Source organism: Mercenaria mercenaria, chromosome 1 (assembly GCF_021730395.1).
Source record: "Mercenaria mercenaria strain notata chromosome 1, MADL_Memer_1, whole genome shotgun sequence".
NCBI lineage: Eukaryota > Metazoa > Mollusca > Bivalvia > Venerida > Veneridae > Mercenaria > Mercenaria mercenaria.
Window position 1 is genome coordinate 41,044,755 of NC_069361.1, and position 27,951 is coordinate 41,072,705.

The 27,951-nt window shown below is 33.6% G+C and overlaps 1 protein-coding gene across 1 annotated transcript in view; it reads right to left on the bottom strand.

Annotated features, from left to right (window-relative positions):
• The window catches only part of LOC123523235 (uncharacterized), a 183,594-nt gene extending 156,580 nt beyond the window's left edge, over window positions 1-27,014 (bottom strand). Inside the window, exons 1-8 of the mRNA XM_053542021.1 lie at window positions 26,837-27,014; window positions 25,443-25,533; window positions 24,689-24,722; window positions 24,022-24,154; window positions 23,404-23,467; window positions 22,356-22,468; window positions 21,978-22,063; window positions 21,677-21,735 (exon numbers count right to left, since the gene is read on the bottom strand). Coding sequence (XP_053397996.1) covers window positions 21,677-21,735; window positions 21,978-22,063; window positions 22,356-22,468; window positions 23,404-23,467; window positions 24,022-24,154; window positions 24,689-24,722; window positions 25,443-25,533; window positions 26,837-27,007 — 751 coding nt within the window. The 5' untranslated portion in view covers window positions 27,008-27,014. The remainder of the gene's footprint in view (window positions 1-21,676; window positions 21,736-21,977; window positions 22,064-22,355; window positions 22,469-23,403; window positions 23,468-24,021; window positions 24,155-24,688; window positions 24,723-25,442; window positions 25,534-26,836) is intronic.
• Between the last annotated feature and the right edge of the window lie 937 nt (window positions 27,015-27,951).

Genomic DNA, 27,951 nt, shown 5'->3' on the forward strand with positions numbered 1-27,951 from the left:
TCTAACAAAGACTGCACAGTTTATTAGTAAGAGTGTTTGACACACATACACAGAATGCGCATAACGTGTAGGTTCGAACCCAAGATGATTTTTTAGTGTATTAGCAATTATAATTAAATTAGTACGTATCATTTTCTATTGTTTTGAATCCTATATTCGAACCCATACCTGCAACAAAGACATGGTGTTCGGCGTTCAGTCTAACCCACTGCGACAAGTTTAGTACATTAATTTGGTAAATGTCATTTTAATTATGAAACATGTATTCAGTAAACTATAGCACCCTTAATTACACGATTTGAATAAAATAATAACATGAAAGGCTCTATGGGAAGAATTTTCATCACATGCAAGATTTGTTATGCTGAAACATAAACATTTCTTCTTTCTTTGTGGGGATAACGCATGTTTTTCGTGTTACAAAGTATGTAGAATCTCGAGGTGTTCTAAATATGTTATTACACGAAATGGACATGAGTTAAAGCTATTTAAGCATAAAGCGCATAAAACGAATGCAGAATGAATAAATATACTCTACCTCAACGTCATTTAATTTCAATGAAATGGGCAGGGATATATGTTGCTTTTTTCACGTTGACGTCATTTCCATTGAATTATCCGTTATGGTCCGTACTACCTTTGCGCTTTACCACGGAACGTGCATATATTAAAATGTTTTATAACAGCACGTTAATCTCTCTGTTAACACATGTTTTCTCTCCTTCTTAAAACATCCCCGAAAAGTGACAAGAACAGCAGTTTTATGCTAGAATATCTACGAGAGACCAAGTAAATCCGAATTAAAACGACGCTAACGTCAGAACTGTTTTACACTGGTTTATTTATGGCTTTATTTCATTCACACGACGTCAAAACATCAATAAAAATTATGTGTAATTGCAAATATGTAGGTACATACTTATATATACTCAGCGTCACTGAAAAGTTACCACCTAATATATACCTCTTTACTATTTTATACAATATCGACGTCACTTTTTCATGGCCTGTGCGCGCTCTATTACTCATATGCCCTGTCTGATCATGTTTCCTAACCCATTTCATGACTGCCAGGTGAGAACAACACATACGACGTCCAATTTCACGACATGAAAGTTCGGCGTCAACCATGCCAATGGCCTGATGGCGTTGATCGTGCCTTAAACGTGGCATTCTTAGCAAGGATATTCTAGGTTTTTTAACGTATTCCTTTTAGTCTGTCGACTAACTTTCAAGTGCGATGAATTATTTGCGATAGAAAATTCGTACATGTCGACATTGCTGGAAAAAGTCATTTTGCACGTGCAGCCCGTGCCTCAAACGGAGTTACTCGAATTTGACAAATCTTTACACTAGTGACGTCTCAGCTGCGTCAGAGAGGTCGTCGTGTTATGCATTTAACACAGTTCAATGCGATTTTTAAAATATAAGGGCCATTAGGGTGGTAACTTTTCAGTGACGCTGAGTATATTAATTTACTAGTGCACGTTCATATGTGCATGCATATTTGTAAGTATACAAGCACTCCGAATAAAGCGTGCATGCATAAAATTAAACGCGTATAATGGAAAATATGTATGCGCACGCGTATATATATACAAGCACATAGAATTTCGCATGCGCGCGTTAAATTATACGCGTGTGTAGATATTTACGCGTACACTTATTAATGTATAAGTAAACGCGTATATCTAGTGCAGCTAGAATGTGGGTGCACGCTTAAAAATAATACGTCAATCTGTCCACCCGTGCGTTAATATGTGAGTGCACGCGAACATGGTTATGTCTGTATAATTTCTGGCAGGAATATCTGCGTTGTTTTTTCACGTTGACGATACCGTTTTGGGGCCGTAATACGTTAACAATTTGCAACGGAAGGCATATAGTACATGCAAAGGTGTTATAATATCACCTGAGCGCGAGAATCTCTCTGTTAACACATGTTTTTTCTCTTGTTAAAACGTCCCCAAAAAACTGACAAGAACAGCAGTTTTATGCTAGAATATCTATTATTGACCAAGTGAATCCGACTTAAAACGACGCCAACGTCAAAACTGTATTTCACTAGTGTTTTAATGGCTTTATTTCATTCCCACGACATCAAACATCAATAAAAATGTATGTGCAAATGTAAATACATGTATGTAGGTACATGCTTATATATTAATTTACTCGTGCACGTCCATATTTGCACGCATATTTGTAAATATACAAGCACTCAGAATAAAGCGTGCAAGCATAAAATTATACGCGTACCATGGTAAATATATAGGTGTACGCGAATATATTCAAGCACCTAGAATTACTCCTGCGTGCGTCAAATCATACGTGTGCGTAAATATTTACGCGTATTCTTGTTACTGTATAAATACACGCGTATATTTAAGTGAAGTTAGACATTGTTTTTCATTTTCATTTTTTTTTTTTTTTTGATTTAACGTCGCACCGACACATGATAGGTCATATGGCGACTTTCCAGCTTTAATGTTGGAGGAAGACCCCAGGTGCCCCTCAGAGCATTATTTCATCACGAGCGGGCACCTTGGTAGAACCACCGACCTTCCGTAAGCCAGCTGGATCTCGTATATTCAAGTGCAGCTAGACTGTGCGTACACGCTTTAATATAGACGTCCACTTGTATATATTTTAAATGCATGTGCGTAAATATGTGGGTGAACGCCTCCATGGGCATGTCTATTTAATTTCCGGCTATATGCAATCTTTCGACTTGCAATTGATTTGGACAAAGAATCAGCAATCACACTAGAGTGGATAAAATTTTCATGGTGTCTTTAAAAACCCATAAAGAAAAGTCAGGAACTTTAGTATGGTGGCATATTGAAATAATTATATCTTAACGGATTTTTGTTAAATTATATATTAATTGTTAAAGGGGGATGTTCATTTCCCAGGGAAACATATTAGCACTTCAGCATGTCAATAATTAATAGTCATCTGCAAATTGGATACTCAGTTAGTGGTCAGCCAGATATATTTATCTTGCATATTAATTACATGTGTTTTATGGTTTGGCTAGGTGTTATCAGTATTTTCTTTTTTCAAAATAAAAAAGGAGATTGTGAAAACGATGCTTTTTGCCGCTGTAGTATTAATTTTTTTGCAATGCCAATCTCGGTGTCATTTCTTTAGGTCATGTAGTGACAGTCAATTCGTCAAACGTATATAATTACTGAAACAAAATGCAAGCACCAAGTTAGTAATGGTTCAATTTATTATGGATGCATTTCATAAAAATAGCATGATGTAATCAATGATTAATTATATTAATTAATTATGAGATTACTATATGTATACGCTGGTCAATATCAAATCGTAAATGGTATGTGCATTGTCTGAAAATGTTCCGTATATACGACTTCTTAAGTTAAATTAAATTTCGTACTAGATCGTAAGTTGACATACACTTTTGAGGACGAGACGGGGCAGTTCAACTTTTGAACTGGAATCACGCCGATTGGTAGACATTTGATTCCGTGTCCATGTTAATAATTCAACATTACTTGGTATTCCCTTTTATAATATTATGACGACACGTTTTGTATCTTTATAATTAAGTGAGTTCTTATGAATCTTATTTTAGAATAAATTTGCAGTATAAAATTCTCACAATATGATACATAGAATGATTTCAATACATTATACACTCAAAGTGGAAACCATGTAATGTGTTGGTATGAAACTTGAAAAAAAGTGGCCCGGCATTATAACAAATACTTTCACTCAACACTCAAATTTCAAATATACAAAATGCGCTATTATTTGTCTAAGATTGCAAATGTAGATAAGAAAGACCTATGGAAATGTTGTAAGTGTACTGAAAATAAAATTTGGTACCTTTTTGGGCCTGGTTTCTAGTAATGATGTATCTAGATGTAATTAAGCTGAGAGCCACATTCCACACTCAGAGTCTGGTAAATTACAGTTATACTATATTATAATTAAAATGTACTGAACTATACTTGTAAATGTAAAAGACTAATGTAACAATCACATATTTTTTCTCACAAAATGGTGTTATTATGCATCTCAAAAAGAGGAAATTTCACATTTTATTCTTGTAGCTGTATTAATTACAGGATTACATGTACTTGATTATTAATGACAACCCTGTCGGTCAATTTTGAATTATATTTTTAAAACGGGTAATTGAAAAAAAATGAATAAACAATCAAATAATCAATAATGAGAACAAATATTTCTGATAAAAACCTAACGTCTCTGTAGAAATTGTTCTTGAAATGCATAAAATAAATATCTCGCATATTAGTGAACAGTGTGGTCCTTGATCACATGCAGTGATTTTTTTTTTGTCCTTTTTGGAAAAGGTCCGGTACCGGATAAATTGGGAAAAATAGCGGGGTTTTTTACTTAGATTGGGAATTTTTATAGTTAATTAATAACATCATTTAGAATGCTTCTTCCTTTAATTCCATGTAAATAGCATAAAACAAATTATTTAAATGGTTAAATCATGGTGAATGCCAATGTAACTAAGTTTTCCTTCTGCAATCATCAAAATGCAAACTTAATTTGGTCATTTGGGGAATTTTTGGATGATAATTGGGAAAAAAGATTGCATTTTTCAGTTGGGAAAGGGTCCTTTTAGGGGTACTTTATAAAGAAGGAAATAATTCACTGACATGCGTTCTGGCTGGGTACATACCGGCTACTTTGACAAGTTAGTATATCAATGTACTTTTGTTTTTCATTGCAAATATATAGTATACATGTATAACACATATTTCTGACTGATAGATAATCACAGCAGGCCAGATGGTCAAGCTGGAAATGGATGATCATGTTTGCTTCCAGTAGTCACTGGGTAATAAAACATATGAACCGATGATTCATAATAACCTGATAATAAGCCACATGCTATGACCACCAACCGCTAGCAACATCCCCCTTTAACATCCATAATCATATTGAAATATTAACTGCAAGATTCCAAAATATCACCGAACCAGCGCAAAAGAAACTTAATACAAAGTGTACTATACTATGTACATGTACATGTGTTTATTATACCATCAGTTCATCACTATTCAAATTTGGTAAAAATCCGTCACCAGAATTGACTAAAACTCGCGTGGATCTGCAAACACATGCATTTATTTTAGTTTCAATGTCTTTAGCATCTGTCAAACGAGCTGCCATAAAGTTAGGGCCATGACAGGAGATAAAGTGTCGTGCGCAGGAGATAAGATGTCGATGTCGTGCGCACGTGAATAGCTGTCGGCTTTTTCCGCCGTTATCCGTAAGTACTCGGAAGCTGTTACGGAAAATATTGTCGTCTGCTAGTCTTACTTTGTCGGTACAAATTGTTATAGCTCAAAGCCTATGAATTGTAGGCAACTTCACATTGACAAAAAAAAATCAACTGAGATTGTAATTAGACAAATTAAAACAAATTAATTGTTGAACTCAGAAACGCCGAAACCTAGATCCGCTGTCGTTTAAAATAACGCTATGGAGGATTTAGTGTCCAGTTCGCATTTAATATACAAATGCTTTTAATTTTCATCGCAAAAAATACCTAAAGCAACTAATTCTAATGTGTTTCCGTAAAATATAGTCTGTCAGTAATTGAGTTTTAAAGCATTCTTAAGAAATATAGCGATGATTAATTTCCAGATACCTATATTACTTTTTGCTGAACGATCTGGAGACTTTTTTATTGCCGCGGCGGTCCGGGTCCGATCTCCGACGCGGTCATCTTTTTTTCTTCATATGGGATTTTTTAATAATTTTGAAACAAAAAAAAATCATTTTCTGTTATTTATAATATGACCAAACTTTAATTTGAAAGATAGCCTTGATGAACTGATAATTCTGCTTCTTTCCGAACCTACTTTGTATATATTATTCTGTATTCTTAAATTAATGCGTGTTTTTGGTACATTCTTTAATCATTCGTTTTAAAAAAATGCGATATCTATTATTTGTTTTAGTCTTAAGATTGCACACAATCACATTAAGCATAAAATAATTTAATTGTAACAAATATCTTAAAATTACCCTTTGACTTTTATTGTGTATTACAATATTGCCTAGGGGTAAAAAATATCCGGTCAGTGTTGTTTCAAGGCGGGTCATAAAAGATATGTTACCCCACATACTATAAGTGATAGGTATTTTTATGGTTTTTGCGTTGTAATATATGTCTTTCACTTTCTTCTGTCTTTATATAGTCTTTTCCCTTTCTTTCAGGATTTTTTTTACGATTTTTACCCTTATTTTATGAATCGTATGACAGTAGGAAGAATCAGTACAAATTTAGAATTCACATCGTTAATAGAGTTGTTCCGTACATATTTACTGAGTAAAGATCCTGGCCCAAATTTCACGAAAATCTTACGTTATTACTTAGTTAAGTCTGCTATTCTAAAATTGAGATATTGATGAAGTTATTGTTATTTAATGTGTTTTTTTTCCCTCTGTAACAATATATTTATAGTTAAAGTATACTATAGTAGTAGTATTTGTCAGCAGTACTTATTCAAGTCACGCAAATATCATATTTCTATTTAGGCACGATATAAGAAACTTAATCCTTACCATGCTAAATTACAATAATGAACTTGTCTATCTTTCAATTTGGACAGTACTATTAATTATGAAAGGGGTTGCATACCAAAAAGTTACTGGCTGAATGGCAGACAGTGCAGATCATGATCAGTCTGCACGGATGTGCAGGCTCATCATGATCTACACTGATTGCAAAGGAAGAACAAATCGTGTCCAGCATGGTTAAGTATTTCCTTTTAAAAGTATAAGTCTTATTTCTATACTTCTTTTTCTTTAAAGCGACCGGCTTCCAGATCGTTCGACAACAAAAATACTTTTTAGATATCTTGAAAAAAAAGCTATATTTCTTATGAAGGCTTCAAAACTAATTACTGACAAACTTTATGTTATGGAAATACATGAGAATTTGTTGTTTTTACTACCTTTAACGATGAAAATCGAAAAACGTTAGTGATTCAGAATTTTGAAAATATTTTAGAAACAAAAGCTTATATTCTAATGTTCATAATATGTGAAAGATAGCGCGTATAGAGGAAGTATATACGCTTTCTAACTATTTTAGATAAAACATTCATATTCTTGAATATTTATTTTATTTACAGACAGTTTCTTGTGCGTAAATATTTCTTTTCTGTACATAGATATACGTTAGCATGATGTTTCATGTATTGGAAAGAAAGTAAATCTATGTGTTCTATGTATAATATGTAATGCATCAGATAATGACCTCCTCCCCCCCCCCCACCCCATGTTACTACAACAACAACAGTTAGTACGGAAATCAACGAATTCGTCCGGTAGCGATGATATTGGATTATTGGTTTTATTGATTTTTATGATAGGTAGATCTGTCCCGCTTTATTGGTTTCGAGATGTTACTAAAAGTTGGTAATGAATGGCAATCAGTGAAAACAGATTCGGATCCAGGGCCGGTCCCAGAAGGCTCGTGTCCTCCTCCTACCCAAGTCGGTTGAGGGGTTAAGTATACTTAATAGTGTTGCACTTAAAATTGAGATCCAAATGCACCAGAAGCCACCATTTCATACCTTAATTTCAAATAAATTCAGGAGAGAGTTGGGGGGTACCCTTTCATATCCCGCCTATGACATGCTGGCGCCCCTTATTTTTCTGGAACCGGACCTGGAAAGCATCCTATAAAATGAGTCTTTCCTTAACGTTTTAGTGTCAGTATTTGATTCCCAGTACGTGTGGTAGTGCATCGTGTTCGTTTTGAGTGATACGTCTGTAACTGCAGATCGATAATCGATAAATATATTCATAATTTTCAAGCTATAAAAAGTAAATGTTTACAGCTACCCTTTACATCAATACCATAGCAGTCTATTTCATTATCTGAATTTACACGTTGTTTTTCTTAATAGTTCTGCGAATAGACACAGGCATTTTTATTTTCCTATATGACTCTCTTAGTCTACATACCTAAATGGTACTTATAAAAAATGTTCAGTATTGATATGTTTTTAAAACATTGACTCAGAAAGACATTATTTATGTAACATTTTTACTGATAGTGTATTATTCCGTAGAAATCCAAGTGGGTTCGCTCCTTTGAACTTGCATTTGAATCACATTTTAAAATGCAAAAATAAATGGTTGTCGTCTGGAATCTTGAGAGTCTGGTAACAGAGGCAGTACCGTGCTGACATTTCGATGTGCAACTCTATAAGATCGCAGCTGAAAACCATGTATACATTACATTACAGTAACTTCAACATTCGCCTACCTGTCATATTTCAACAAATTTACATTCTGAATTAGATATCAAATGTAATTCACTCCAACATTAGAAAATAAATATGAAAAGTATGTCTTACAGTTGACCGTCTAAAGAATCTCTATGTTAATATCAGCTTAATTATCACTATGCCATTATAATATAATTATGCCTGACTTATTGATTGTATAAATATCTAAGAATGAATGTTATTTTAATTAGGTTATGTGATAGTGTAAATTGTATTGGGTTGTTGCCGTTATTCAGAAGACCATATTTAAAAATAAGATGTATGACTTGTACTTTGTACTGATTTATATCTTCCTGTGCTACAATTTATAAATAAAGATGTATGATTATGATGATAATAATAATAATAATAATAATAATAATTTTTATTATTATTATTATTATTATTACTACTACTACTACTGTTACTACTAGTAATACTAGTTACTATAATTATTAAAAATGTTAAAAGAGAACATAGAAGTTAACTTAATACATAAATTATGAATTTTCGTTACTATATCATTTATAACGTATATAACGTATATAAAAGCCGTCTAACGTATATAAAAGCCGTAAAATACCTCTAAACAGTTTGTATATATATAAATATTAAATTTATGACCTTAAGATTGATCTAATTAAAAAAGATAGCGAATAGAACTATGAAAATTGAAACTACAATTGTATTTCGGTACCTCTAATATCTGATAAATTATGCGCGAATCGATAAATAGTAGCTGTTAAGCCCGCCCACTATAAAAAAATCAATATTCTTATCAGATACTGGAGGTTAGTACCCGCCCTTCAAACATTTAGACCAATGACAAGTTAGAAATGGTTTTGGATCACTGATCATGGCAGGTCCTGACTTCACATTGTACGCAAACTATGCAATATATATTGAATATTTAATTTACGTTAATTTACTAAACAAAAGGAAATATGATTTTTTGAACAGTTATCTATGTGTAAAATACATGCCATATTTGCTGCACAATATTTATCACATCATTGTTTGGAGTTGAACGCCGTTTTCCAACATTATTTCAAGTATATAGCTAGATTCAATCACACAGTAATATTCATGACTATGTTAAAAGTCAATAAAGGAATTGATTTGTTTTTTTAGAACGATACCTTTTTATTACTTTGTGGGATATAACAAAATCGCAAAGACAAGAATTGACGTATATATTAAAGTCCTTGATTGCAGTCATACATTCTCAAACCATAGCTTTCAAAACTTATTTATTCGAAAAACAAAAGATGAAAACGCAATTTTCTTTAGGCCCGGAACAAGGCTCGAACATTTTAATCATTACAATGCGCTATTTACACCATTTCTAATAAACTCTTTCAAAAAAGAGGATAAACGGACTTAAAATTTGTTACGGAGAAAAAAGAATGCATCCAACTCATTAATGGTGATAAAATTGCTTAGCTGGAAAAAATGTTTTAACTTGCTGCGCTTCGTCCTTAATAAATTAGATGATTAAAGTCAGATAGTTTATTTATGGTTTTTTTCATACGTACAGCATGATAAAATAGTACATTATTCAAATATCTTAAAATGCGTATGCTTTTCTATACAGAAATGTATGTGACAATTTTATATATACACTAGTTTTATACATATATAATACTGATACGGTATTTCGAATTACTAATGGCTTTCTCAAGCATTTTAAATTTAATCTAAAGCGTAGAATACAAGATAAAGAATTATGATATGCTTTACAAATCAGTAAGTTCGCACAACACCGCCAACCTTTATCTCGCGAGATCAAAACGAGATGGTATTACAGACGACTTTGTATAATACATTTGTTACATCATAAGTGACACTATCATCTTATTATAATACATGAACAGACACCTCTTAGATCTATGAAATATTAATACCGGAGAGAAATGATACTCTAGCTACTTCACAAATAATAAATAAACAATGAACATCCTCAGATAGTGGATATATTAGATATAAAGATTTAAGGACGACATACTATTTCTTATTCATTTAAGATAATTTCGGGTTTATAATCTACAAATGTTATCAAATTCGACAATTCATTTTTAATTCAATAAGAGCCGAGCTAGAAATTAATATGATATCAGAACTCCTGAAATCCTCAAAAATATGCTCGTTTATTGATTTGTAATGTAGTACTTCTCGTTTTCAGCTATCCATATTAAATTGAATACATATAAAAAATATAACGACATACTTTGATAAGGGGGCAATTTACTCAACATTTTGCCGAAGACTTATAAATTGCATCTTAACTAAAAATACCGACAGACAATTAGAGCATGGAAACAACAAAAAGAAAAGTAAACGAGTGTACATGTGCGATGGGCTCTTGTCAATATTCTGTGATCTATCTCTGTCGCATCTCCGAGATCATTACATAATTTTTCAAAAAAGGTATGTATTGCCCCGAGGCATGCAGATGCTGAAAAAATGTCGGTAATTCTGTGATATATGTATGAAGTCGCACTGTGGAATGCGTATATAGCTGCAATGCTATTTAACCTCATGTCTCAGAATTTTAATTGAAGAAAATGAATGATTTTCAATTAATGTTGTTATAAAGCATGCCATTTATATAACATATATTATACAAAAAGAAATCTAATCAGAGAGAGTTTTTTTTTTTCTGTCGCATCCATGTCATTTCTTTCTTTACGTACAAAGTATTGGCAATATTCCTTCTAAGCAATTTGTGCATTCTCTAGTTTTCACTGAAAGTCATGTGCGTGTAAGCTGTATTTACGTTCGAAGAATGCCGCATTGCTTTGTGAGATTTAGTTTTAAAAAGTTGTATAATCAGAATCAGTCAAAACTGATATATAATTATTATACCGAAAATCTTCATTCCCACTAAATTCGCGCTAATAGGAATATACTGACATTTGAGTTTCTGAGTTTCAACAATTTAAAGAAGAAAACAACTGTTAGAAATTGTCAAACTTGATTCCGACATTCTCGCAAACCAGATGTCTACCATAGTACCCCGGTTCGTCTCGGATACCATGTCGAACTAAATACGGGGTGGAGCAGCATGATTTTTTCCGCCTTAGAGTCAAATCAAATATTCAGAGTCTTTACTACCGTCTGAGTGCGTATCGTCTAGAAATTTAAAACAATTGTATTTCATTCCGTTGAGAACAAAGGGAACAGATAAGCACGTAGAAAAATATAAAGAACGAATGAAAAGGTATATGTAGTACACACACAGATAAAAAAAAAGCAACGAACGAATCCTTGTTTCGCATTTTGCAAAATGTTTAATTTCGAACAGGCGCCCTGTGGCTGACACGCGGCCATTATCCGGTGCTATACCGCATGCGGTGCTTGTGATCATGTTGTATATTGAAAATTGAGGGTCCTCTAATTAGCGCAGGCTTGATCTTATCTTCCATACCGGCTTCGGTATTTATACGCTATATGGCTTTTAAATTTAAGATGAAATTCCAGTTAAATTTTTAGTGTAAATCATCATGATCATTAAATAATAACTTACATTTTTTTTCAGTATTCGACATATACACTTCGAAACGAAATTGTGAATATGTTCAAATTCATTTTTTTTTTCAAAATAAAATAAAATAAAATAAAATAAAAATTAAAAAATGATAATAGATAAACGATATGACAAATATATATTTCTTTTGCGGAAGGTGGGGTGTATAAATTCTCCAGGACTATCATCTCCTCTCCATAATCTGACTAAGGCAGACAAAATATCTTTTTCATCTTTATAAAGCATAAAAATAATACACCTATATCAAATTCATTTCATCTAAAAATGGTGTCCAGGAAGGATGAAATTGGGAATCGAACCCGGACATCAGCGGCAATAAAATCTTCCAATAAACTCGGAACGGCCGTTTAATATCATAAATAAGCGGTTTACGTCACAGACCCTTTTCAGTTTTCAATGAAAATATTAGAAATAACAACCAATTCACGTGTATTCCATAACAATACTGTGCCAGTAATTAAGTTTCGATGGTGCCTTAAGAAATATAGCATTAACATCCTGATACCTAATATGTTCTTTTTTTTTTTTGGTAAGGTCTGGTGCCAGTGCCTTTAAACCTCACTGTGCGACTACTGATAACACCTTAAAATAAGAAAAAGAAAGAAATACGAAATAGGTGAGATTTTGTCCAGACAACTAATTTTAAAACTTTGGCCTTAATTTAATATCACAAAGTACCAGGGGGGTTGAATCCCCCGTCTGGGGGTACCATGTAAGGCTTAACGGCACTGGTGCGGTCAATATAATCTCGGTGGAAACGTGTATAAACATATCAAAATCCTAAACTTCTTTCAAAAGAGATGGCGTCAATAATCAGGGGGGTTGAGCTAGTATATGCACCCCGTCTGGGGATACCATGTAAGGCACTGGTGCGGTCAATACAAGCGATATATCCTCAGGGTGAAAGGCGCTATCTATTAAAGTTGCTAGGGTCGGGTCACAACTATGAATAGTAAGAATTAATTTTAGAAACAACATAGTAACAGGAGCCGACTGTTTCTGGAGCATATCAAAAAAAAAAAAAAAAAAAAGCCCGAAAGAGTTTTTAATATTATAATTTAATATTATAATTTATTATTATTATTATTATTATTATTATTTACCAGATTTTTATAGCGCTCTTTTCATCTATAAAATAATTTCTATTATATTAATTTAAATTTTAGTTAGTTAAAATGTGTATATACAAATGTTATTTTTATTGTTCTATATATTATAATCAAAAGGCCAAATACTTTCTTACCAACCAGGATCTTTTAAATTATTTTGATTTTAAACATATACGTATTTTTAAGCCATAACTAGGCTAATTTTAGACAATGATTTTAAAACTAGGAGACATATCTTTGCAACCACCTTACATTTCGGCAAGGATGGTCACCTGTTTTTACTAAATTAGTTTTAAATATATTTTTATAACTAATTTTTATTAAAACTTTAGGCAAAATAAAAATCAGAAATAAGAGTCTTTGTGTTTTCGTTTTTCGGCAAAGGCTGTTTCTGATTTTATCAATTTTTATCAAATTTTAGCTAGCTTAAACAGTTTTAACCAAATTTTATTCAATTTTAACTTTTTTATATAGACTTTATAACAACTGAAATAAAATCATGATAACGGAAACAACAAAATCGACTAAATTAAATTAAAGTTAGGCCAGCAGTGTATATATGTGGAAGGGACCTATGGTGGCATAAGCAAGACCCAGTCCGAGAAAACAGGTATTAGAAAGACGCCACCATAGGAAAATCCAGTAGTAATGATGACCAGTAAACGAACCGACGGAAACAGACAATGGTAAACAAACAACAGGTAAACAGATAAATTTTAAGTAAAAATTTTCACGCGTAATTTAGACGTCAGATACACAGGATTCGCGTGTAAAACATTTATTAATTCATAGTTTTGCTCCAAATTTCCAGTACCGCTAAAGAACATATATAGCTATAATGCTAGAGCATTTTTAGTAAGATAATAAAATAAAAATAAGCAAAATCACATAAAAACGGACGAATTTTGATAAAACCAACTGTAAAATTTCATACAGCACGATCGTAAATAACTCTTTTATATAAGGAGTAAAGAAAATAATACTGAAATTACCATTAAATATAGACTTTAGACTAGCAAGTGCAAAAAACAGATCGGAAAAACATTAAAAAATGACAAAATGGCAGCATTTTAAAAACATAGAGTAAAACAGTATCGTTTAAATACATTGAATATTTAGCGCATATAGAGTAAGCATATTTATCGTGCAGTAGGCGTGGCGAGTAATCTATAACCTCTCTACTGACAAAAATCGGACGTATATAAATTGTCTTTTTAAAGGTGTTGTTAAAGTTTTAAAGTGGTTAAAGTTATAATATTAATAAAATAAAACTTAAGAGTATAGATAAGGTTCATGGTTAGCGGCAGTTTTCCTCTAGCGTTTCATGAGTGTACGAAAGGTAATCGCGGTTGTTACCCTAGATGACAATGTTTAATAAATTTAATTATATATCTCAAAATCTATTCATTATTTTGGCAATTTAGACACAATTTAAGGTGAATACAACAATTAAAACATTACAAAAAACAATAAAATACTCCAGCCAAGACCCAGACATGTTCCAAAACTAACACCCGGGCCTTGAATTAAGGTCCCCATTTTACTATATCATATGGAATCAATCCAGGCACCGACCTGTATCTGGCAACGGGTCTCAAAATTCAAATCTCGCTGGGCCTACGATTGATTAGTTTGACTGGAAACAGTCATAGCTACGCAGCGCAGATCCTTCGCCAGAGAATACTGAATATTTAGCGCCAGAGAGCAGATCCTTCGCCAGAGAATACTGAATATTTAGCTCTAGAGAGTGCAGATCCTTCGCCAGAGAATACTGAATATTTAGTGCTAGAGAGCGCTGATCCTTCGCCAGAGAATACTGACTATTTAGCGCTAGAGAGGGCAGATCCTTCGCCAGAGAATACTGAATATTTAGCGCTAGAGAGCGCAGATCCTTCGCCAGAGAATACTGAATATTTAGCGCTAGAAAGCGCAGATCCTTCGCCAGAGAATACTGAATATTTAGCGCCAGAGAATACTGATTCAGTGCCAGAGAGAACAGATCCTTCGCCAGAGAATACTGAAAGTTTAGCGCCAGAGCGTACATATTCTCTTGATCCTCAGATAAAGTGTACCGATCCTCAGCCAGAGAATACAGATTCTCAGCCGGATACTTTAACTTTGCTACGATTACTTGTGAGACAGCGTGATAGGAATACAAAATTGCGTACTCCTTCTATATTTCGCCCGTCCGTCCGCCCGTACGTCCACACGGACGTCAGTATGTCCAGTAAATTTGTGATATGCGATTCCACCTACAGTCATGCAACATTACAGGTATAAACATTAGCATGTAAATTTGTGCACCCGGGTTTTTTCGTCCGGCTCTGCCCAGGGAAAGCAGAGTTATGGCCCTTGTTTATTCCAACTTAGGTATGAAACATTACAAAAATATTTTTTCAACATGTTAAGTTGTGCAACTTGGGTTTTACGTCCCAGACCACTCAATGAAAGCGGAGTTTTGTCCCTTAATTTATTGAAAAAAGCTATACATGTATTTATGCTCAGCAAAAACTATTCCATCTTCGGTCATAGAAATATTTATCAGCATGTGAAGTTGCGCACATGGGGTATTACGTCCCAGACCACTCAGTGAAAGCGGAGTTATGTCCCTCAATTTATTGCAAATAGCTATTATCAATTGGAGCGCGGCAAAATTGCGCAATTCTTTGTATGTCCGCACCCATTTAGAATATAATACGCACAATATGCTGACTAAAGGTTAGGATTACTATCACCATGGTTACAAAATATATAATTTAGGTTATTTTTTGTTTATATTGCTGTCAACTGTCAATATTCGCAATTTTGAGTTATTCGAGGGGCATAGCTCCAGAGCTACTGAAATGATCTGACTGGTTATCAACCTTGGCCGAGATATATTGCAAATCAGCATCCTGACCAAGTTTGGTGGATATTAGATAAGAACTGATCTCAATACTTGCAATTTTAAGCAATTAAAGTGGGGTACCTCCAGAACTACTGAGACAATTCGGCTGATTATCGAACTTGCCCGAGATGTGAACATTCTTACCAAGTTTGGTGGGTGAACACTCGATAAGAACTGCTCAAGTTAGATAGTGAACAACCTTTCGAGCAGCCCGCCCGCCGCAGGTGTTCTCATAATACGTCGTATACAAATGAAGAAAAACACCAAAATCCGCGATAAATATTTCGAGAAAATCATTCGCATTTATATATGTAGATAAAATATGATACATGACATTGTATACCTTTTTGCGGAGGAAGCTTCAGTTCAGAGTAAATGATATATTTATCTTATATATACATCTTAACACACAGAACCAACCATTTCCATGCGTTTTCCGGGGAGGACCCCAGAACACCACTCGCATATATACACCAAAAATAAAAATCTAAATTTAACGTTGGAGAATTCAGTTTTTAGAAAATTATTCGAGTAAGCCCCCGGCCACATTCTACAATTCTTATACGCTGTGTTTCAAAGATATTTGTGGTGGACTCTCGAAACCCATCACCTTTAAAAAGAAGAAAACTTTTTGTGTCGGAATAATAATAATCTGCCATGTGTTTACGAATCAGATAGAAATATCCGTCCCGACGGCACCTGCGCATTGGACGGTAATGAGGCTTGCATATCGTATACATTCTAGCATTTTATTCTGGCAGATTATTTTTCTTGCATACCGTATTTTACAAATAACATGTAGAAATACTTAGGTCTACGTAGCACTCTTTCTTATAGTAGAGAATGAACACAAAGCGCGGGAAATTAACGTCCGTAGGCAGAAGTGACGTCATGACGTTTTGCGTTACGTACAATAACAAAGTTTCACTTTAGTTTTATCGTTTATTGCGTAACTTTATGTTCTTACGGTAAACGAACGTATTTTGAATCGAGAAATATACTATAAGGAATGGAGAGAAACTATCAAGGTACCTGCTCTTTTCGTACTTTACATAAACAATATATTGTCAATGCATGAACCACTGGTTGTCATTAACAGCACGAGAGTCATCTGGCATAGGGAGTGGGTGGGGGTGCCAGATAGGTTTTGCCGGCATGAGGGAAATCACCGGAAACGCCAGTCCAGTGTGTAGGAATAATAATATCTGTCATGTGTTTACGAATCGGATAGAAATATCCGTCTCAATGGCACCTGCGCATTGGGCGGTAATGAGGCTTGCCGAATTACTGCCCATGCGCAGATGGCCGAGGGACGGATATTTCCATCCGATTCGTAAAGATATGACTGAATTTTTTTCGTGCATATCGTCGACATGTTAGCATTTTATTCTGGCGGATTATTTTTCTTACTTACCGTATTTTACAAATAACAGGTAGAAATATTTTCTTTGTACCACTCTTTCTTATAGTAGAGCGCGGGAAATTAACGTCCGTAAGTAGAAGTGATGTCATGATGTTTTGCGTTACGCACAATAACAAAATTCCACTTAAGTTTTAGCGTTTGTAGCATAACTTTATGTTCTTATGGTAATCTAACGTATTGTGAATCGAGATATATACTATCAGGAACGGAGAGAAGTACCTGCTTTTTTCGTATTTTAACATAAACAATATATTATCAGTTCATGAACCACTGGTTGTCATTAACAGCACGAGAGTCATCTGGCATGCGGGGTGCCAGATGGGTTTTGCCGGCATGGGTAATATCACCGGAAGGGCCAGTCCGGTGTGCAAGAAAAATATATCTAAGACCCCTAAAACACGCACAGAATTCACAATTTATTTTTATGCAGGATGTTTAAAAAATAACAAACCTAGGTGGAGGACCCACGTGCCATTCTCACAGTTATACTTCGTTTAACAGAATTCAACATTTTCGTGCTTTAAAACTCTCAGTGGGTTATCCCTCCGACAACAATATATCGCATAGGAAGCGTCGTATGAGGCCCTTTCCAAACGCCCAGGAATCTACATTTTGGTTGTTTTTATACGAAAACTATATCTCGGCAGGGGAGTTCCAAATCCCCTCCCCCACCATTTTTATAGAAGACATTCCCTCCTTTTATCTCTATCTCTTTTGTGCATTATGTAAAAATGAGCACAGCCCCTGACTTAAAAAATAAAAAAAATACGTTTCAACCCGTGATCCTTAACTAATCATATGTACCCTTGCATCGCATTTTGTCGCTACCAAAACTCGGCCGAATATGCTGAGCTTCATTTCTTATAAATATTTAAGAACTCAAGATTGATTGTGAAGCCTCGATATATGGAATACATTGATTCTTTATTGGGCATAAATAATATGTAATCTCCGAAAAAAATGTATTCCGTGTTATTTAGAGATAAAAAACAAAACAAAACAAACTGACCGCACACTACAAACGTAGTACTTTTGTGAACGAAATAAGTATGTTTCAGATTATAATAACAACAATTTACACATATTTAATAGAAGATTTTAGATTAGCAATATCTTTTTAGATTTAATTCAGTACACCATCTGCGTATAAATATAAATATTATATTTTCATATGTGATAATGACAGCAAACCAGCATTAATGTGGATTTGTTTTAATCGTGACTGTGCTGTTGCACGACCTTGTCACAGTGCAGACTCGGCCACTACTACGATAAAAAAAAAACGAACAGGAGTTTGATGAAGGATGATACTCAATAGAGCCTTTGTCAGTATTTTTTTGTAGTTTCACAGTGTTTTAATTGTACGCTAAACACAGAAAGGGGTTATAGGAAATATGCATAATGAATATGATTAGAAAACCACTCTAGTACCAGCGCAGAAGCTATTGCAGGAGCTATTTGATGAAGTAGCGTCATGAGACAGAACGATTAATGAACACTTTTTTCATTTTAGGATTTAAATTAAAGCTAGTGTTTTTTTTATTCACTTTTTTGAGATTTTTTGACATTAAAACGTACAAAGAAGAGAGAGAATATTAAACTCTATTTTAGCCCTTACCCTGCTGAATTTCTATAATGAACTTGTCCATCTTTTAGTTTGGACAGTACAATGAACTGTTAAACGGGGTGCTTACAAAAGGATACCGGCTGAATGGCGAACAGTGCAGATCATGATCAGACTGCACGGGTGTGCAAGTTCATCATGATTTACACTGGCCGCAAAGGTAGACTCAATCGTGTCCAGCATTATTAGGGTTAGTATGAGTAGTAACTCCAGATTACAGCAGTGTGGTTTAGATGTAATTTTGCAGTTACTGTATTTAAATTAAATGTGAAAAGAAATATCGCCTGTAGAAGACTGAAGACCATTCTCTATTTCCCATTTGACATACTCTATCTAAGTAATAATATATCTCATTCAGTGATTTGTCGCTGAATAAATCTTTGTTTGGAATTCAGATGCGAAGGAATTATATCATGAGGGCGCAGCCCGAGTGATAATACGCATCTGAACGACAAACAATGATTTATCCAAGAGCAAATCACTGAATGAGATATATTATTTCGATTCTAACACGTTACCAAGGATTTTTAAGTACATCTCTGACGACATTCATTAAATATTTGCACGTCAATCGGTTTCTTTTCCAGCGCGCCGCTATGCCGTTTGACGCCATGACGTAATAATTGTGACGTCAGAACAGTGATTTTTGTATAACTGTTTTCTGCCTTCTTTGTTTAATAGGAAAATAAATCGGATCGTGTTAGAATTCCAATTTGATGCCAGTTTAAACGATAGTATCGACGACTTCCATATCTAAAAAGGTATTATTCAGTTTAGAATATTCAGTTTCTTATAAAGTATTTTCTGTAGAAAATTGTACACATGACTTATTTTATATCAAATATTCCCACCGGAATTCATTCCCGTCGGTAATATTTCCCATGGGAAATATATCCTGTAGGAAATATTTCCCATGGGAATATTTTAAAAGTCTTCCCATAGGAAATGATTCCCATAGGAACGTCCTCCCATGGCCAAAATATGGGAACGGTTTCCCATGGGAAAATTTGTAAAATGATAAAATGACAAATAACTTTTTCCAAAGTCATGTTATGATGTGCCTAGTGTAGAATAAGTTTAAAAGATAATGATTTATCATTTTAAGAAACAAATATATTTCCCATGGGAAATTCCCATGGGAAATCCATTTTCCCATGGAAAATTTATCACATGTTCTTCCCATGGGAAAGTTATTTTCCCATGGGAAAAGACCGCATTCCTATGGGAAAATAGCATTTCCCATGGGAAAGTTAAGTTTTTAATGTTGACTGCTGCTTTGTTGGTGGCATAAAATCAAATTGAAAAGTATGGCGTGCATGAGAATTTGAAGTATTTTACTTTTGCGAAAGAATTTTTAAGATAGCATGTACAGAAGTACTTGCTGTTTTTGCCACATATTGGCATGGCAAATTAAAATTGGCGGCTATTTACAATAAGGCGTTGGAGGCTTTATATTAAGTAAAATAAGATGACGCATATCTTCACAATGAGCTATATAATATAACTTTGTATCTGTTTTATGTTGCATTTAGATTTCCGATTAGTAACTTCCGTCTAAAAAAAAAAGAATAAATTTGCAAATTCATCTGACAACAATTAATGTACATGTAGTAAAACTGCTTGAATGGTCGTCTTCATTTCTTAAAACATCGAGAATGAAAGAAATAAAAATAAACATTTTACAGCTAAATATAACTGTACACGCTATTGAAAGGCAAGATTTACAAAAGTTGTTATGCATGGGTAAGTCAAGATTTGTTTAAAGAGTAGTGAACAATAAATTGAATGTTTAAATTATTGTAGAAACGATATTGTTCAAATTTTATTAGTATGGTATGTTACAAACAAATGATTAATCATTTTTATGAATTTTAAAATCTAAGTACGTACATTCTATATTAGGTTACAAAAACGCGTGAAAATTGCTAGGACAATTCATTTTCTACGTTTCGTTTTAAATTGTTTTGACAATATAAAATAATTAAAGCAGGAGGTCAAGTTCGTGATATGACGATTTGTCGTTCTTTTTACGATTTTACATATAGTCATATAAAGTTCATATGTGATATAAATTAGCAGAATTTCAATTCTCCCGTTATCAGTTGGTGCACATTGGCATCGAATGAGTTTTCAGAACACCTATCGTTATTGTTTCACATTTTATATGAATTGATGGAATAAACATTTGCTCTGTAGCAAAAAGAAACAAAATATTAAAAGGCATTAACATTATCAGGTTTTCCGGAATAAATAATTTTGATTTATTGTAATAAATTTATGAAAATGAGTCACACAAACTGTAATGAACCCACTTAACGGGAAATAAGCATATCTAATATAATATTCAAATTAAAACTAAATAAAACTACTCTGTTTAAAAACCTAAAAGATATATTGAACGTTCATGACTTTGTATTTCTTTTCATATCAATTAGTTCTACATTTAGATCAAATAGACTACATAGTGCTGATCAAGTTACAATATACATATTCTTGCTATTACATTTCACCACATGCATTTAAATATAAAAAACATATCGATAAATCTAGATTTAGACAAACTTTAAAAGGACATATTCATTTCTCAATGACAAATTACCCGATAAACTATCTTGGCTGAGCTTTCAATAACATTATAAATGATCGATCTAACATTGCAGTGCATATCTAACCCGAAGTATTTGCAATAAAGAGCAATAATTAGCAGAAATGGTTAGGACCTTGAACAACAAATAAGGACAATGTCCTATGTTCCTTATCAGGCACTTTGACTGAGAAATTTGAATACAAACCCATATCGATGAAACTTGATACAGCACGGACGGGTCTCATGCCATGAAAAGGGTCAAATCTAAAAAAAAGATATGAAATCATTATCTTGAAATTTAAAAGACAGGTTGTTGTGTGTTGCAGCACAAATATAAGCCTCAAGATTAATAACTTGATTACCTAATACTTAAAGCAATTTTGCAATGTCTTTACACTACGTGTGGTATTTTTATAATAATGAAGCACGCTAACATATGCATTTGAAATCTAAAATAATTACGACGTGGGTATACTAAAATAATTACTGTCCTTTAGCAATCTTACCCTTCCTTTGTTGAAAAGTCAATACATAGTTCCTCTTCGATCATAACACTATGGATAGTATTCAATGCTTCGTGAACATTTAGCAACTGAAAGACAGTTATTTGTACGCTTATTTATTTGATAGTCTTTGTTGGATTTTTGTCATTCAATTTTCATACTTCAGTCTATATTTTGAAAAATTCGTTTGCTCCAAAGAGGTTATAGTTTCATAGATTTGAGAACCTTTTCAATGAAACAGCATGCATTTTTGTATTATATACAAATGCAAATAAGAACTTGATCTATCTTTAATTACAGTATAAAAAAGTATTAGATTTCAGTTAGCCTATAAACTACAATAATGTTATGGTAAATGAACATTATTTTCACAAATTGTACCTTTATATAAGTTCCATTTCCATTTACTGACTGAATCTTTGTAGAATTTCTAGTTTTTATATACTCATATCCGTTTGAAGTTTTGCGAACTACGTAAGAAGCATTGTGTTGACCTGAAAGAATATGTCATTAGTTTAAATCATTTTATCCTAACACTATTCGATTGTCAGGCCGATGTCAGGCTTGTCGTGGAAACTTCGGTTTCTAGACTTTTATTTTTGTTTTAAACTTTACATTTTATCTCTTGCTTGGTGATCCGATGCCTGTCATAAAGTAAAACAATTTATACGAGGTTTAAGAATTACAGTAAATGGTCCAATAAATTAACACGAATTTCACAAATGGCAAATTTGCGGCTTTCTAATTTTATAGATTATCAGATTTTTTTATCGCAGACACTGTATCTAAAGTCAAAACAGCTGAATTTGTGTGCCTTCACAAAAATGAATATTCGGGGTTTCTACGCCAACCGACGATAATCGATCTAAATACATGAGATAGTGAAGTAACATTAACTACATAATCATAACTACAGAATTTAGGAAAATGCTCACTTCAGTCAAAACTTTTCTTACTTCTCCAACCTTTAGGACAGCGCTGATATGGATGCTCTCGCAGTTTCTTATTGTCTGTTGTACCTCGTTTTGAAATATCCTACCCCACACAGGCAGGCGTGTGGTATACTTATCAATATTAGGTGTTAACACTGGCCAACAACAATTTTAAAATTGATTTATGGCTTTTTGCTGTTCAAAATCGGCTTGTTATTTCTTTACATTCTGTCCTTTTCTGTTTTTGTTTCGAAAATAAAGTTTGCTTACCAAACTAGTCATAGCATATGTTGGTCCTAAGATTTGAAAGAAGGGGTAGGGGTGCACACACCCATACCCCAAAATAGACACTCCTGACCACGGTATGCAAGTACCTCTTGTAAAACCCACTCATTGACAAGCCAGATTAAACAAAGCAGATCAAAGTACTTTCATTATAATCCTATTGAATCCGATGTAATAAGAATGAAAAGTAAAATACATAATTAACTATGAACCTTCTCTTCCAAATTCATCCGTTTTATATCCCCAGCTATCGTGTTGATATATTTCGTGTTCCACCTAAAATATAATTAATACTGAAATAATTATTGAATATTACAATACGCAAGAAATGATGTTATGATGGCGTCCCGACGTTCGTGCGTCAAAACGTTCGCCGTTTCAAACGACTTAAAGGATTCAGTTTAGAATTATAGTCAATTTTGGCATATATATCTCTAGAAACAGATAGACTCACGTGGATTATACCAGGACAGATCACACTCGCAGGATCAAAACCAAGTTATTCCCTTTCGAGTCGAATAGAAATTGCAGGCCATATGATATGTAGGTATTAGTTCAAAAGTGTTTTATGTAGGTATTACTCTAGTAAAAACTGGACAATAGCAAATTGTTTTTAAAAATGATTATAATTGAAGGTTAGAGTGCAGTTATTTTGCCTTGTCATAGTTCTTATTAAATGGAAAAAAAAACTTACATTTAGCACACAGATAACCAACGTCGAGAATAGAGCTAATGACAATGTTCACTAATGACAACTTAAATAAAATTAAGGTCTCACTTTATGCAGACTTTGTACGATTGAAACTACAGACTTCTTTCTGATACTTTACCTCATGACGATGATGAAGTTTGGCAGACAGCATGCCCGCAAACCCTTTCTTAAGCATGAGAATTTCCCTGTCCTCGTCTGCAGGATGATATACTTTTCCAATTTCTCCTCTGTTATTTATTTCAAACGAAAACCTGAAATAGGAATATGTGTCCGTATTCTATCGCAACATGACTTCTGACACTATGCATAACACACTACGGTTTATTTTGAATGTCTGCTATATATATTATTTGTTAAATCAGTCATAAAATTTCACACAAACATTGAATTTGAAAGGATTTATGAGAAATAGTTTAGTGTATCTTAATGTAAATTTATTAAAATACGCGAAACAGTTACTATATAATGCGTTATTACAAGTACAAACAGAAACCGTTTGGCATCATTAGCCAGACTGGTTTAATATGGTAAATACGTACTAGTATACTATTAATAAATTACTAAAATACAAATGCACAAAGTCTAATGTACTTTCATCAACACAGTATTCTTTATTTGAACGTATAAATTATATTGTTTCTATGTACTGCAAAGTTAAATAAATTACATAAATAAGCATATCATTTTAAATTAGAGAACGCAAAAATAGCAAAAGCGAGACTAGGTTTAATCAAAAGTCAAATATCCATGCTGCAGATAAACAAGAGGCTGCATATCTTACTTACCACTTCGAAAAATCCTTATGATGATTTTCTGCTTCTGTCGAAATAAAGATAGATTTATAATAAATATTCTATTTGAGAAAAAAAGTTGAGCTTGTTTGTGTATAAAGTAAGTTTTGTAACATAATAAATGATTTCTTTACATGTTTATTATTTTTTTATAGATACTGAAAGTATATTTGATGAGATGAATTGAAAAGTGAAAATAAGATTAACAGATGTATATTTCTATTTGTTTGCAAAATTTTGAAATATGGCTAATTAAGTTGAATAGTCATTTATTTCTTTGTGTTGGGTAAAGCGCCGTTTTTCAATAGTTCAATAGTATTTCAGTCATTTAACGGCAGGCATTTACCCAGTACTAACTTGTTCTCCGCAAGTAAATGCAAACTGTTTTACATGATTCAGAGGTGAAGGACGAATGCCTCCTGACACAATTACCATTATCATCTCGTGATAGGAAACATACGCCTTGCCCGAGAATAGATCTCGAGACCCCAAGATTCGTAGATCTGTGCTCTCCCTACTAATGCTTATATAAAGTTAACAAAAACACCGTACATGTTTTAAGTGGATAACCATGCACTAAAGACGTACATGTCAATACGTTGCTAAATTAAATATAAAGACCTCCGTTAGAAACGTAGTAAACTCCAAGGAAATCAGGCCAGCCTCAAATGATATAAGAATATCAAATTACATGTATATCAGAAACAAGTACCAAAATCGTTAATTAGGTACACTTTATGTATCTTACCTGGATGACCTTCAGGGGTGAATGTCAAACCATGCACAATTAATAGCAACTCTTGAATGTTGTCACCTTCTGCTACGTTCACAAAACCGATCTGTAAATTACATTTTAAGACAGTGTATGACCATACATACAATTACATGAAGTCTTTAACAACGTACCGGAAATGACTTTGAGTTACGTTGTGCCAAGTGAGAATTCATTAAAGAACATACACGATACAAAGGTTGTGATTACATTTTTGAATATATTGCCTTTGAGACTTTTGTACTGCGGAATAAGTTAGACTGAATCAGTCAAATTGCTGTCCGAGTTTAACCTATAGTGTATTTGTATATAAATGATAGTACACTTCTATATTCGGTCCATACATGGCTGAAAAAATCTCTATAGAGTAAGTTGATTTGTATATTTTGTTTAACATGAACTCGATTGTATCACTGGCGCAATTGGTAGAGCGTAATGATTACAAATCGTGAGGTAGCGAATTCAAGCCCAGATTACAACCGTATTTTTTCTCTACTATACGCTTTTTTATTTTATTCTAGTCAAAAAAAAATCATTTTATATATAATAATGATGGACCTATTTTTTTTTATTGTTTCTATATTTTAATATATTTTGCTACATTACTTTCAATTTAATTTAATTACAGGGTAACTAAGAATAACAGGCTAGTATTTTGACTAGCTAACAGATCATTAACTAATCGATTCAATGTACTGCACAATTTTCTCGTGCAATGTTTATTGAAACAAACGATTAAAAAAATAAACAAAAAGGTGAACTTACCAAGGCTCGAACCTCGAAAAGCAAGCCATGTACAACATCTATATTTATTTGAGGTGGACGGATAGCTCAGTGGTTTGCACACTTGTCTTCTAATCCTGAGGTCGGGGGTTCGATCCCCGGCAGCTACTCGGGAATTTTTAAAAAACGCTTTTCAGTGTTTCCCACTCAACTAGAGGTGTACTGGTCAGGAACCCAGGCAATCCTTGCGTGTATCAGTGCTGTACACTGGGCTCGTTAAAGAACCAGGCTGTCTATTCGCAACGAGCTAGGTTAAGTTAGCCGGACAAGCCTGTATCTGATTTCTGATCTCTCTGTCGTGAGGGCTTTGTCTCACTCTGTCCCTCTGGTCAGATCGCTGTCTGTACTAGTAGAGGATGAATTATGCGCCCTTTGTGGCTGCATTTGAACTATGTAAAGCGCCTTTGAACGTGAAATTGATCATGAGAAGGGCGCTATATTGTTCTGGTATAATAATAATATATAAATGTGGTATAATACTACTACTACTAATAATAATAATAATGGAGTTAAGTAGCCAAACTGAACATGTACGGTACTAATGTTGTAAGTTTATGGGTTCAAGTACATGCACAATAACAACTCACCTGCCCCTTTGCGAGAAAAGCCTGTACGCCTTTAAGCTCAATGTTTGAGTTGAGATTGTACAGGTATTCCAATCCTGGCGTATAATTCACAAAGGATGACAGCACTATTGGAAAAACTGTGTAGACAAACAGATACAGCAAAACGCTGCATCTTTGGTCTAGCAAAGTCATTCTGAATTTCCTGCAGTCTGAAAAACATTATAATGACCTTTCTTGTAAGAAATATAAAGACAAAACAAAATATTTATTGAACAATCATACTGCGTGTCACACGTTGCACAATTCTATAAGTAATATTTAAATTGGTTATCGCTGTATTTGTATTGCATATTTTAATAGTTGTATTCTTTACAAAATGAATTATCCAATATCTTAATAACTATAGTATTTATGTTTTATACTTCTACAAAAGTATGGTATGTCGTACATTTTAACATTTATTTGTGAATTGTTTATCCTTATAAATAATATTTACCCCATAATGCGAATTATAAATTGTTCCTTTTATATACTATTTTTGTTGCATAAAGACATGTTTATGGTATGTCGTATTATACAGAATTCATCCTGTAAAAATAAATTGTATCTTCAAAATTGTTCATTCAGTGATTTGCATCATGGTATAGTGCGCTTACCTGTAACGAGGCATAACTCCTTCCTTTCTGAGGCTATACACACGAGAACCACATCTATAACATATTCGTACAAAACACGACATGTAGAGACTAGCTCAAGTCTTAAAACGTAATGTAGTGTTTGTATATACCAAATACACTTAAACCTCCCTACTTCCCTCCATTTATTACCGGGCCTGACTTCAAGGGCTACCCTAGGCATCTGACCTTGGTCTCAAACTGTAGCCGATACACATTTTTGTACTTAAAGTCTCTGTTAAGTATAGGACGTATGCCCTTTTCATATAGGTTCGAACTAGGTCGAACACCTTCCAGACATGGTAAAAAAATTCGTATACAAAATCCAGTCAACCTTTGTACCTAACCTCTAGAAAATCCCTTCGTATCCAATCTGGAGGGGACATTTATATACACGTCCATTTGAAGCATATATCCAGGACATAGTGGCTCAATGTCTAAAGTCTTCTCGACAAGAATAAA